The 14,305-nt window shown below is 41.1% G+C and overlaps 1 protein-coding gene across 4 annotated transcripts in view; it reads right to left on the bottom strand.

Annotated features, from left to right (window-relative positions):
* The window catches only part of mob2a (MOB kinase activator 2a), a 62,382-nt gene that overhangs the window by 10,899 nt on the left and 37,178 nt on the right, over window positions 1-14,305 (bottom strand). The window contains exon 1 of one of the 4 annotated variants that reach the window (XM_085166594.1): window positions 4,423-12,887. The exons of the other annotated variants lie outside the window; for them this stretch is intronic. Within the exon in view, the coding sequence (XP_085022720.1) occupies window positions 4,423-4,538 (116 nt within the window). The 5' untranslated portion in view covers window positions 4,539-12,887. Of the gene's footprint in view, window positions 1-4,422; window positions 12,888-14,305 lie in introns of those variants that run through there. 4 annotated transcript variants of the gene reach the window in all.

Here is a 14,305-nt window from a genome sequence, read left to right as displayed (position 1 = left end):
CAGTTTTAATTGCCAATCGTTTTTTCACATTTAAAGCTCCTTCAAGTGCTTGTTTTTTTTCCATATCTCCTTATCGCCATCTGCTTCCTTCCTCTAGCCAAAACAAACAGAAAATACCCCCCCTTCCCTCTCATGAGGGCACAGACAGATTCATGTGGTCTGTGTGGTTTTGCGCTGTACATGTTCTATCACGTGAAAAAGCTTTTCCCAACGAAAGAGCTTCATCTTTGGATACCATAAGCTCTCACAACTTTTCAAAGGTTTTGCTAAGCCTTTCAGAACAACTGGTCAAGTCCTGTGAAAGGATCCTTTTGAAAACATTGTTTCACTGAGCCATTTCCTGCCTTTCTTTTTGTAATTTCATAATTTTCCCCACACAATTGCCTCCTCCAGTTCTTACGAATATTTGAGGATAAGGGGAGGTGATGGTCTGTAGCCATTAGTTTATTTTAGGATAAAGAAAACTTCCTCTTTGCCAGCACTCCTCCCTTCACACAACTTTCTGATTGGTAATGTTCTCCAAGGCAAGTTTTTGCCATAAAAGGCATCAGATGCCTCTTTCTCCTCGCCAGATCAGCGGCAGATCAGGGCAATCCAGAAGTCAGGAGTGCGGGGGAGAAAAGGAACGTGTGCCTGGCACCAGCAGAAGCAAGTCTACGATATGGCCTCGTAATTGAGAGATACATTTAAACCTGATTTATATACGAGTGGATGACGAGAAGCAGGAAGAAACACCTGCTGGTGTTTATCTGCAATGAAAACAAAAAGGAAATAGGGCTGTTATACGGGTTAGGCAAAGTTCAGTGCTGCAGAGCTGTGGAGTAACTGACCCGACAGCTGTTCAACTCCATCGTTATCCACTCTCACCCTTTCACTTTCCCCAGCAATGCCACCTCCCCCACCATCAAGCCATCTTCTCTCACTACCTTTCCTCTTGTACAAGAGCAAAAGTACAGAGCAAATGCACTGTGTGTGTCGTGCACAGACACACACCCCTAGCAGTAGCCCCCTTTTCTTTTTCACAGACAACCCAGCTGGTGACAACAGCTGTGTCGTGAGCCTGATCCCACCAAAGAAAAACTAGAAGAAGCAAGTTCTATCTGGTCTGAAAGACTGTGTAGACATGTGAGCATCAACCAAGCCAAACATGCATATACATGATGTGCAAAAGTTAACTGCTGATTATTTTCTGACTGTGGGCCAAATAAATCTTGAATACGCTTGGTTCTTACAAAAGGCTCATCTAACCGAACCTCTTGCAGTTACGCCAAAAGCAAGTCCATCTCATTACCAGAATCTGGTTCCAATTAATCGTGCCATCGGATGGGGCTACATTACCGCACCATCTTGGAGAATTAACTATAGTAGTTTCTCTAACACCATAAACTGGCGACTAAACCGCTTCAGGAGTATTCAGAACATGCCGACTTCTTCTTTCCATAGTTAATCATCTCCATATCACCAAATCACTGACATTAATGCTTAAAAAAGAAAAATAAACAACATTTTCAGTTTTTACTGGTTCTTTCTGTGAGCTGAACACAAACAAAGAAAACCTGTTCAACAAAACCAATGTTCCTCTTGAGCCTCTGGCTCCTGGCGAGCAAAATATTACACAACTGTTGCTTGAATTGGCTTTTTGGATAACAGGGGTATCCAACGAGTGGCATATGGACGCTTTAATGCAATCTGGTCGGGTGACACTGACAGTTTTTACCATTTTCTTTAAGGCAGCTGCTTTCTATATGAAGAGCTTTGATCTGACTGATAAGAAAAAAAAATCAAATGCACTGGCACATTAAACAAAATATAAATATAAAGTAAAAAGTAAAACAACAACAACCAAAAAAACAAATCAGCACTGGCATCCACTGGAGGTCATACAGCGAGGAAATAAAGCCTTACTATGTGCCCGGACCTTAAACACACGTGATAGTTTAAGGATCAAATCATATATTGAAGGGCATCTCTAATTTATTTCTCATTTCTATTCAATTCAATTTTATTTCTATAGCGCCAAATCACAACAAAAGTCGCCTCAAGGCGCTTCATAGATACAGAGAAAAACCCAACAGTCATATGACGCCCTATGAGCAGCACTTTGGCGACAGTGGGAAGGAAAAACTCCCTTTTAACAGGAAGAAACCTCCAGCAGAACCAGGCTCAGGGAGGGGCGGGGCCATCTGCTGCGACCGGTTGGGGTGAGAGAAGGAAGACAGGATAAAAGACATGCTGTGGAAGAGAGACTAATTTCTAAGCCCATTATTATACTAGTCAAGTTTAAAAAAAGAAAAAGAAAAGGAGGTGTGATAAAACTCGGGATAATACTGAAATTTAATGATAAGGCCAGAACAGAGTGAATGAACTCTGCTATTTTGTTAAATAAGCAGCTTTCTCCAAGTCTGCTGATCTATTTCAGGACTTAAATTAAATAGACCCAATGGCACCCTGCCCTGAAAAACCACAAAGAGGGAAAAAAGCAAGCAGTCTGAGCGCACCAAAGCTCCACCACAGCAGCCATCGCAGAGCTTACAAAAGAGACTGACTTAAGGATCAACTAAACCTGAGGTTCATCCTTGTTAAGTCAGTACTGCCTTATTCAGAGTTAAGTATAGTTTTAATGTTTTGCCAATTTTAGTTTTTGGACAAGAAAACAAAAACAACAACAGTGCAGCTGTCACCACTTAATCAACGGCTTTACTGGGGCTGAAAGCAGCCTCACAAATGAGTAAATGAGGACTGTAGCCAGGGTGCAGACCTAAACATATGTAAATGTACACACACACACACACACACACACACACTCCATTTACTAGCCCTGTTCTAGCAACTTCTCCTTGTTATCCTATCAAACATCCCATTTACTGGCTCTCAGTCTACCAAAATATGCAAGGAACCCCTGTGAGCACCACATTCAAGCCTCATCATCATAACAACACATGTGTAACAGGAAAAGGGTTTGTGTAATCTTGAATTGATTTAACACAATAGGAAGCAACATACTGAAATAAAGCACAATTTCTCGACACCAATCATCAATCTATTTGTAGAACAACGAGAACGGGTAGGACATAAATACCTAAAAGCCATCTTAGTAATCTTTTGTCTAACCTCTACTCACAACAGCGTCTAAGTCAAGGGAATTGAATCAGTGACTGAAGGAGGAAATAGGATTATATAAGGTCGGTGGCACCTTGGAGCTTGTTATAACTTTTGTTTTAACCAAACTTTGTGTCTTTGTTAACTCAAACAGGGTCATTTTATTTAGGTTTTATTGAAGATTTCTGAAACCATTCGCCCTCCCCGCAAATACATTAAGGCTGTAGTTTCTCGGTGATCAGCACATTTCTTGAGCACGGGGGTTGAGTTCGCAAGAAAGACGGAGCAGAAAAACTTGTTCTTGCAAAAGACAACATACTGTACAACAACACTTTCTATATCCAGCCTAGAATATGTTAAGCGAACCTACAATAGTGGAGAGTCCCCTCACTATCCCTCTCCACATCTTCACAAAACACCACAGGATGTGAGGCATGTGCCCTTTGGGCTGCTGCTTGAAGAGAAGCACACCTGGCCGAAGACTTGAAAAGTAACAGGAACCTTCATCGCAGCATTCACACGACTGTCTGTCCCCTGGAGGAACACAGTCATAATGACTGTGGGCCTCTGACACAAACAGGGTAGAGACACATTTATTCTCTATAACTGGGGTAGCTCTATCACGTCGTATGACACACAAACACACTGTTAACCCATATATTGGGGTCAGGCATTCCTCAGGTATCTTCATATTATGACCTGTAGATAGCAGGTAGATATTTTATAAATTAAAAGGCTAATTACACATAACCTTGGCAAATATTTGACCTTTTATTCATTTTGACTTTAAGGGGGAAAAGGGGGTAATTATTTTCTGTGACTAACACAATTAAGTATGTTAAAATACTACAGGCGTCTTTAATAATTGATTAGACTGGATGAGAAGATAGTGTCACATTTCTCCTGCTCTTGTTGAGTCTTGCTAAGAGCTGCAGCGACAAGGAATTATTAGTTTTCAGGTGATCCTGATAATTTGCACTGACCCCAGAATCACAGGAGCCCAATACTTGTGTAATTACAAGAGGCAGCAAGTTTATCTTGATTTAACCACAGATTAGAGACTTTCTAGCTTTAGATACAAAAACAACAAATTAAAAAACAAACCATATTTAACTGTTAGCGCTGCTGTAATCAGAAGGCGGTGAAATATGACGTCGGAGAAAACAACAGGCAAAGTCGACGCGGGTTTTTACGTCTTCGATAAAAGCAGCATTACGACACTAAAACAACCCACTGCTTCGACTTCATTAAAAGCAACAGCGCAGGGGAGACACTCAACTGAATAGCAGATACAACACTTTTAAGTTCAAATAGAAGTTTTACCTTAGTACTTTTCCAACTGCCTGGAGCACCATTTTGCAACTTAGTCCGGTTTTAGAGTTTTTCTGAGGGTGCATGACCTTCTTATCTCCAGAAAAGGAGTAAGAGTCTCTGATCATAGCTTAAAACATGAAGAGAGATGTCAGAGTCTCTCCTTAATACTGGTAAGCTGTAGTCTACCTGTAAAAACACTACGTTGGGACTTATGAGAAGCTGTGACTCACTGTAGGGTAGAGAAAAAAACTTTGTGAGCACACTTTACAGAAAGGCGCTCCTCCTCTATTGCTCTCGTCCAATCACAGAGGGGAAGAACGTGCAAAAGGGGTGGGGTGTGGTGACGTCAGTGTCTGCCCATGTGGACGTGGTTCAGCCTTTCCCCAGAATTGCAGTTACAATGTAGCAACAGGTGGTCCGCAGGTAAACGACAAACACAATAAAAAGGTGTCGCTAGACTTTATATACCCGCTGTAACACAACGGATTTACACAAGCATGACCGTTTCTGGGTTTACAACAGTGATACTGCATATGTATGCTTAAAGTTGTTGACTTTCACAAAATAAGTTGGTGCAAATATAACTAAAACCAATATATGCATTTTAAATAATGCTCAAACTCATCTGCCGACATTGAAAATTGTGGATGAAAAGCCTCGCAAGTGTAAGTAAAAATCGTTTATTTCTGTGTTAAAATAACCATTAAAATCTTCGTTCACTTTAATTGTCTTGCATGCTGTGCAACATTCCTCCTGTTCATTCTGAACTTCAACTGAGTCAATTTATGATAGGCTGGCAGCAGTCAGGCGAGTTCAGACATGCTGTAAAAGCTGAAGAACCAGTGAGCCAATCAAACAAAGCCTGCTTAAAAGCCAAAAGGAGATCTGTAAAAAACATCTGGAGCTTTCTTTGCATTTATTTTAGATTTTTTTTTAAAGCACATGTATGATATAAATTCTAATTAAATTATCAGTCAAGCGCTGAAGCGACAACACTTAAGTATAAAATGTGCTAGTGTAAATGAACACAGACAAGTGGAAGGTGTTCCATTCATGAGAAGATTACAACTAGTGTTACTAAGCTATCATTCCCTCGCTGTTCTTCCCTCTAATTACTGCCTTACAACAGATGAGCCCTCTTATTCTCTCTCTGCGCATTTCACCGCCTCACTCCTTTACTGTCTGTTTTTGCTCCGTCTCCTCAGACAAAACTTCATGTGCCCGGCTATAGTATAGATTCATGCATGGACACAAATCTATGGGATTCTGTAGCGCTATGTGCATGCCTTAAGTTGGGGAATGCAGTTTTAAGAGCAACATGAATGAGACTGTCAGAGTGTGTAAGGAATATGTAGTACTTGTTTATGGTTAACCCTTATATGATCAAAAAATAAAGAAATTTTAAGAGACAGCGAGTAGGATAGGCACCTTTCTGCACCCACATCCTGCATACCACATTACGGGTGCACACGGAGTCTGGCTCTGGCCCCGATACCAGCTGTGAGGAGTCTGGGGAGGACGGGAGAGAGACAGCGAGACAGAGACCAGAACAGGGCACAGACTCTGTTCTTAAGATGCTAATAATAGTATCAGCATGCCTCACCATAAAGACTACAGAAAGCGTTTAAAAAATAAAGGGGGGGGCATGGGTGTCTGTCTTATGCCGGGCTCACACTGTGCGATTCAGCTCTTGCTCAAACTGCACGATTGACTCGCAGTGGTTAGAAGTTCATAGGTCACGATGCAGGTCTCACACTATACGGCCCGATGCTCTGATGCGACCCGAGTGCTCACACTGTGCGTCCATAAAATGAAGGTTATAACAGAAATTCTGTCGCTCGCTCTCCCTCTCTGTCTTTCACTCACACAGACACACACCACCATCAACTTTGCTAAATTGCTAATGAAAAACACTGATCAGGCAGCTGTCATTGAGCAGCAGTGTAAATCCAACTATTTTCACGGTTGTTGTGGTCGTGATAATTTTGTGAGGCCACATCGAAAAGGCTCGGATGAGCTTTCCAAAGTTCTACAAGTGCCTCCATCGCTTGTGTCCAGATCACACGCTGCACTGCCGTGCTGCGCCGTCTTTTTCGCTGACATTTGTGTTTGCGCGTGCGCAGTGTGAGAAACTGCGGCGACACCCTCATTTCAAACATGTTTGAAATTCTCACGACCAAGCGATTGATGATCGGGAGCTGGTCGTGAGGTGTTAATCGCTTCTCGTTACCCCACGTATACTACACGACGCACGATGAAGGCCAAAATCGGGCCGATCGCCAAAACGGTCGCACGACTCAAAAATCGGCTCAAAATGGGCCAAAAATCGCACAGTGTGAGCCCGGCATTAGTGTGAGTAAGCAGAAACAAATAAATGAGCAGCTTAACCAGTCACTGTGTAAGCAAGAGGTAAGAAGGGGATATATAATCAGACGTGGGGGTAGTTGGTGTTGGGGATGTGGCCGGTATGTTATATCTAGCTCATTATCAAAAGTCAGATCTCAAGAAGATTTAAAAAAAAGTTCTAAATATTGCAAAATGTGCAGTAAATTTGCATCAAATTCTTGGTCATTTTCTGTTTACTGTCATTTCGGGAAGTTCTTCAAACTGCTAATAGTTTCATTCTCTTCATTCCCTTTTTGGTGTCATTTTAATGATGAAAAATAAAATAAAATAAATTTTATAATAACGTATTACAGGACATCATAAACACTGAAATCACATTTTTATGTGGTCTATCACAGTGTCATATTGCTGTTTAAAGTGTTACATGTAATCATGAGAAAACAGTGTGTCGCTATAATGGAAATCCCATGCTTGAGGAACTTTCCACTAATTTGCTTTAACTATCGGAGCCAAGTGGTCACTGAAAATAGAAAACATCATTTGAGCGCTTGGCCTCGACAATCGCTTGCGGGAACAAAACGTTTAGCGAATCGGTGATAAAAGTTAGAGGAGGCAGAGCTCGTTAACCTAAAATAGACCCTTCTTTTACTAAACGGGCGATATGTAATCACGACTGCGGTCCGCGGCGCTGTGTGACCATGTGGATTCTGATGATGCACAAGTCGGACCTCTCTTATGCAACGTCTGACGTGAATGGAAACCAACTGCCACATTCCTTTGTCTCTCACACAGAGGTTTACTCTTCCCTCCCTGCTAGCGTCCTCCCCTTCAAATACGCAGACAAGGCTACCTGCTTTCAACAAAACAGATATTGCTGTAAATTACTAATAACACAGCAAAGCTTTCACAGGAAAGGTTGGATAGAAAAGGCCAAGTCCCGTAATGACCTGCCAGTAATGCAGATACAGGATCAAATTTCTATTCTCTGAACACACATCCATTTGTTTGTGGGTGATGCGTAGTTCTTGAGAAAGGGTAGGAACTTTTTTCCACTATAAAAAGGTTACGGATGTAAAATCCACAGCAACAACAATTTGCAGATTAGTTTAACAAGCAAAACCACAGAAAGACTGACTTTATCAGTACCTGGAAGCTGCTTGAAGGATGTTAAACTAATCAAAAACGACCACCCTGATTAAGAGATACCAAAGGATTGGATTTAATTACAAAACAGGACGCTTGTGGAAAAAAATAAAAGAATAAACGGAGCCATTTATGGAAACACCGACATCACTGATACTGACAGATGCCTAATGAAGCCCTAATGTGATGTCGGTAAAAAAACCCAAACAACAACATTAAGCATGATAATTATAGTCAGAACTGATCAGACCAACAGATAAGAAAAATAAGCACTGTAAGAAATGTAAAATATTCATTCACCACAGCATTGATGTCATGAGCAACACAATGCATAAGGCATAGAGAAAATTCATATTAATGTGTTAAAATCTGCTGAAAGTTTTCGTTATCACTAAAATGTTTTAAAGTGGAATACAAGATTCTGGATAAAACATGTTTGTGAACAGCGATCTCTGGAGCTGGCTCAACAGGTTGAGTCTGAAAGTCAGTGGACAAATTCCACGTATTTAAAACAAAGAAAACACTGATTCCAGGCCAGAGCTACATGAGTCACGACCATAGCAGATGCGCCTTGGGGCCTGGCAACAGACCAGTCCTGGTCAGGCCACAGTGAATCTCCAGCCAATCATCGCTGGGGTCAAAATGACAGACAGCTCAGGGACCCAACCGTGTTAAAACCCAAAATAAATGAATGGGAAACAGAGTAGTTCCAAGTTGCTCGATATGACCTGTTGGTGTTGCATTCTGGGCATGTGGGAGTGTGCACTGTGTTTAGGTAAGGTCTTAGGCAGTAACAACAGCACAGACCGAAGGTCTTTAGAGCCTGGGGGTTTTCTATAGGCACGGATAAAGGTCAGCGGGGCCAGGGAGACACTTTGGACCATGAACCCAGCGACCTGGCCTGCAGTACATAACTGCAGAAGAAAATCGGTTTAATAAAAATATAGCATCTGCTACCATGCCCCCCTACTAACCAAAAATAAGAAAAAAAAAGCAACATTGGTAATTTTCTCCCTTTTCTTTTATGCATAATCTAGGAAGAATACTACAAATAAATTAAGTTATAAATAATACAAAATAAATAATTCCCACCTCTTTCTTTTAAAACCCACCTCTTTACCCTGGCCTTTGACACCATGTGAGATGTTGGTTTTTATTTTTATTTTTATTTCTTATTTTAGTTGTTTTTAGGTGATTCGATGCTGTTTTATCTTGTTTTTGTTTTAATATAGGGCTGTTTTAATTTTATGTTTTATGTGTTTTATTTATTTATTTTGCTGTTTTCTGTTATTCTATTGTTTTAACTTATTTTCTGTACAGCACTTTGTTCCTGTGCTGGGTATTTTAAAGTGCTTTAGAAATAAAATTGGATTGGGATTGGATTGGATTTTCTTCTGCAAAACTGTGGAGATAAATGGGCACGTATGGTCTGCATGTCTGTGCAAACACCAGCCAAAAAAAGGCAGCTTCAATGACTACGATCAGCTAGAAAGTGCTTACACCTACTTGCTACAGACCATTTTGGGCTTATAAAGAGTGCAACAAGCAGCTGTGCTTTTAACACCAGTCTCAACTCGCTGCTCATATGAAGCACATGGCGTTAAACATTTACAATAATTCAGCGAGCCCCTTACAGAGACTAACTAGTCTTTGCTCACCACTTTCTCCCTTCGACCTTTATGCCCGTGAATCTTTGCACACATGCTCTCTTCTGTCCTTTGCTTCATCTCTTCTTTGCTCTACATTCCTGTAGGGGAAGGGCTACAAGCAAAGACATGCCATCGCTTTCTGCACACACAGCTTTGTTAAACAAAGAGAAGAGTTCCTTTAAGACTGAACTGAAGGAGATCAAGAGCGTTTGATTCTGGCTCACAGTTCAGTTGGACATTCTTGTTTGGGAGGTATATGTGAGCCCTTCATGCACAAACATAATAGAGGTCCAACTTCACGCTCTATTTCAAAACAGCAATGGCATCAAAGAGCTTTACCTGTCTGATCAATTGCTGCTGCATCTGTAAGCGAGTTACAAGTCAGCTTAGTCTGGAGTTCAGACATTTTGCTGCAAACCTTTGGCACCGAGTTGATTTCAATATGAAAGCAGAGAGAGTGGAACAGACAGGAGGACGGGGTTTTCTTGTTTAAAGCTAAAGGAAGACAGGACTTTAGCAAGAAGCAGACATGAGATGAGAAATTCCAGATTCGTATCCAAATCCTTATAAATCACCGACATGGATGCTACGTGGATTATGTCAGTGAGAAATGACTGAGAATGAAACACAGAGAAATGGATGAAATTGGGGGGACTAGGAAATGAGAATGAGCAAGGGGTTAAGATGAGTGAGTGATAAAGTGAGAGGGTTGAGCTGCAGAGAATGACGCAAGGGGAAAAACAGAAGAGAAAAAGTGTTAATAACAGTTAAAAGCAAGAAGAAGAAGCAAAGAGTGAAAGAGTTTAGATCATGTGGGAGGTTGTCACAGCATGCCCTGGCTGCCCGCTGCACTCCTCCTCCCTGCATTCCTTAGGAGGGGAGAGTCTCTATCTATCCTGCACTTCACCATTTGGACCAGCCAAACACCTGTCTGTCAAGTGTAACAGCGCACAAAGAGCCCCCAAAACACAGACACAAAAACACAACCTCCAAGGCTTAAAATGACACGGCATGTTCAATTTTTAATTAAATTTAACAGTCTAGAGGAAGGAGAGACAGACGACCTGCAGTAATCTATAAAATGGTGCTTATAAGAGATTCTAATTCATCAAGAAGAACCGAGAGAATGTGGCTACGTTTTGGAACACTTAAACTGAAACATTGTAACAATGTAGGTATGTGCAAATGTAACAAGTTTGCACTGCTGGAGACACAAAAGCTTTCCTTCACATGTTCCCAGAACCCCGTATAGACTTGAAAAAAGACCAGGAAAAATCTCTTTTCCTGCGATTGTGCAAATTCCTGGATGCACACAGACTTATCTGAATGATTCCCCGACTGCAGATAAAATTCAGAACATTTTTGAACCAAAGCAAAACAGCAGCAGGTTACAGTTTAAATGAAAAAACAAACAAACAAGCAGTGCACAGGCTGAGAGAAGAGGACCACACAGGTATGACTTGGGCGTGAGATCAACATTGCCATCTACTGGCAACGAACAGCTGCATCAAACCAGGAAACAGACAACGCAAAGAAATGCATTTTTTTCCTTTTTTCATCTAAGAAGAAGAAGAAGAAGAAGCTGAGAGGCATCTTCCCACCACTGGAAAAAGACCTCTCAAGGCAGACATTGTTTGAAACTTACACAACCTCACAGCTAGACAGTTTTCCACTCCACTTTTCCATCCCTGGGTGTGGATGCTTAGATGTGTGTGTGTTAAGTTTCTGTGTGCTGTTTTTTGACACCTGAAACCGAACCATAGCTGTGCTGACGTTACAGATGCCAGCATCCTTTGAAGACTATAAAATTTAATGAGTTAGTTTCCACTACTGCTGGTGTCGGTTGAGTAAGATAAACATAAAAGAAAATAGTGTGAAAAGGACACGGGGAATAATATTTTAACAACTTTTCAGTAAACCTGAGCTGGATGAGGCAAGAAAAGGGGAACTTGTAACATAAAGAACAGCTGTGGTCAGACTTGAGCTGCTGTTTGCGTCGGAGCACAAGTAGTGGTCTGTATATGAGTGTGTGTGTGTGTGTGTGTTAGGGAGGCCAGCAGAGAATAAGGTGGAAGGGGGAAGGATGGAGAAGAAGGAGCGTCATGGAAAGAGGAGGTTTCGGGAAATAAGATGGAGGTGACGCCCATGTTTGCACAGGATGTATGTGTGAAGGGTGGAGTGTGATTGGGTAGACCACTGGGCTTCGGGGTGAACAGAGCTCTCTTTTCAGGGTTCCAAGAAAATAAAAATAACAACAAAAAACAACAAAATGAGATGAAACTGCTAGAATGGACCTTAAAAAAAAGAAAGTAGAAACAGGCTTTTGCAAAACAAAATGAAAAGAAATATCGCAAAGCAGTGAAGAAACTGTTGGTGACTCTTAAAAGTAAAAATGATGCAGGGGTAACGAGCAGAGTGTGGGCTTTCTGCACAGTTTGGGTAGCCTTCTGCTTTTTGCTGCAGGGCTGTGCATGTCTGTTCCGATCCAGCTCATTAACTCCTAAGTAAGGGTATTTAGACACACATTTCCTATTGAGGGGAATGTGGACGCAAGTATCCTATAGCGCTTCCAGGAACAGACTCGCACCACCACATACCGACTGAAAGCACAGAATGTTCCCTTAAAATGGACATTTAAGCTCAAGTAATCGGGTTTCGGAGTGAAAACTCGATGACGATGAGGAATGAGTGACTTACTGATGCAGAGCAGCCCGTTTGCTTGAGTTGACATATTTTAAATCATCAATTTTTGAAGTGATGAAGCGTGGGAAAAGTAAACGTGAAAACTGTGAGAAACGCTCGAAACCTGAACTACATAAAAGACAGTTATGACACAGAGCCATACCTAAGAGAAATTTCACACGACACTAACAACAATGCCTTAAAAACCAGCTGATGAGATCTGTATTGCTGTTAAAATCCAATGCCATATCGCATTAGTCTGCCTGTTAATGCACACATACACAGACAGACATCTCTTTTCTAGGTATATTGTATATCACTGCATCCTCCCCAACCTGTGAGAAAAACACAGACACAGAGACGAGAGATGAAGGGTTTCCCCCCCAAACCCTTCCTATTTCCCAGAGGAAAGATCTCAATTTCCTCCGTCAGACTGTCTGGTATGTTGCCGTTTCATTTGCTTTTTTTCTCCAGCCAGGCCAATGTCCTTCTGCTCTTTAACCCGGGGGGCCGTGGAGATAGCAGACCTGCTCTAAACTTGGTAAACTGTAGCCACCAATAAATAGTGAACAAGCCATACTTATCTGTGCTTTGCCCCCTGCCCACTCGGCTCTCACACTGGTCCATTTTCTTGACAATTTATATTAGAGATGGACCGATCGATATTACGTATCGGTCCGATACTGACCCAAATTACTGGATCGGATATCGGCGAGAAATAAAAAATGTAATCCGATCCATTAAATATCAAAAAAAGCACCTCACAAAACTTGCTACACGGCGTAACTCTGCTCATAACCGTAGCACGTAGCAGCAGTATGCATCACGTGATAGAGCGGCTGTGTGTATTTGTAGCCTAGCTAGCAAACCAGCATTTCATCTCCCAGGAAGTTTTCCCAGAGAGAAGTAAAGCAAGTGTGTAAGTTAATCTCTGAATGTCTGTAAAGCATTCCCACATTAAGCTTAACAACAGATATATGGAGGGACTGCCTCTCTCTCTCCTGTTGTTACTTCAATCGTGAAACAGCTTAATGATCAGCTGATCGGCTTTTCTGTCGCGAGTCCGTCTCTCGTCTTTGTTTTTGGCCCACTTCTCACCAGAAAGAGGAAACCAGCGGCTGAACAACAGCAGCACTATTAATCTTGATAAGCTGTTGTTAGAATTTATTTATTAATACTTTCTACACCAGGATCTTTTTCTACGTAGCTGACGGCTGGTAACTGTGCAGGGGCGGATCTAGCAAAGTTTAGCCAGGGGGGCCGATAGGGCATGAACAGGGAAAAGGGGGCACAAAGACATACTTTTCTTTCTTATTCTCATTTAAAATGTCGAGCTTTTAATAATTATCTGAATCTTACACCCAAAGTTTTAATCTGATGTAAAATGTATAGAAGTCCATTACTGTATATAGTAACTGTTAAGTCTAATATACCCTAGTAAGCTATAGTACTTTTTCCTTTGGGAAGATACCATCTGTGCAGTCTGCAGTTCTGTTGAAGAAAGATGTTGAATCTATTTAATTATTCTTGAAAAATAATTTATTTTTGTGCATTTTCCCCCTGCATCAAATTAAATTTGATTACATCGATTAAGCATCATGAGGTGGGGGGTGGTTCCCTATTTTTTTTTTTGCTGGGAGTTTGCAACCCTATTAGTTAGGTTGCTTAATATTTCTGCTAAGTACTCTTTAAAATACCAGAATAGGGAGGATGGAGCAGGTTTAAGTTTATTAGATTGATCAGTGTTGCTGAACTATGAAATATTTTGGGCGCAGTGTATTTTTTACATACAGGTATAACAGAATAGCTTTAGTGTTGTTATTTATTTAAACTTGAGTATAAACTTATACAAAATGCAGCAAGATATTAAAAAAACGTTTCATTGATTAAAAAACACACTATATCGGATTCATATCGGTATCGGCAGATATCCAAATTTATGATATCGGTATCGGACATAAAAAAGTGGTATCGTGCCATCTCTAATTTATATGTATGTATGTATGCATTTAAACATTTGTTATTATAATGTAAAGTTTCTATAGACAATAGTGGGGTTTTCAGGGGTAAAA

The sequence above is a fragment of the Neolamprologus multifasciatus genome, chromosome 7 (assembly GCF_963576455.1).
Source record: "Neolamprologus multifasciatus chromosome 7, fNeoMul1.2, whole genome shotgun sequence".
In the NCBI taxonomy this organism is placed as follows: Eukaryota; Metazoa; Chordata; class Actinopteri; order Cichliformes; family Cichlidae; genus Neolamprologus; species Neolamprologus multifasciatus.
The sequence above is the reverse complement of the archived record's forward strand: the minus strand, read 5'-3'. Positions and strand labels throughout refer to the sequence as shown.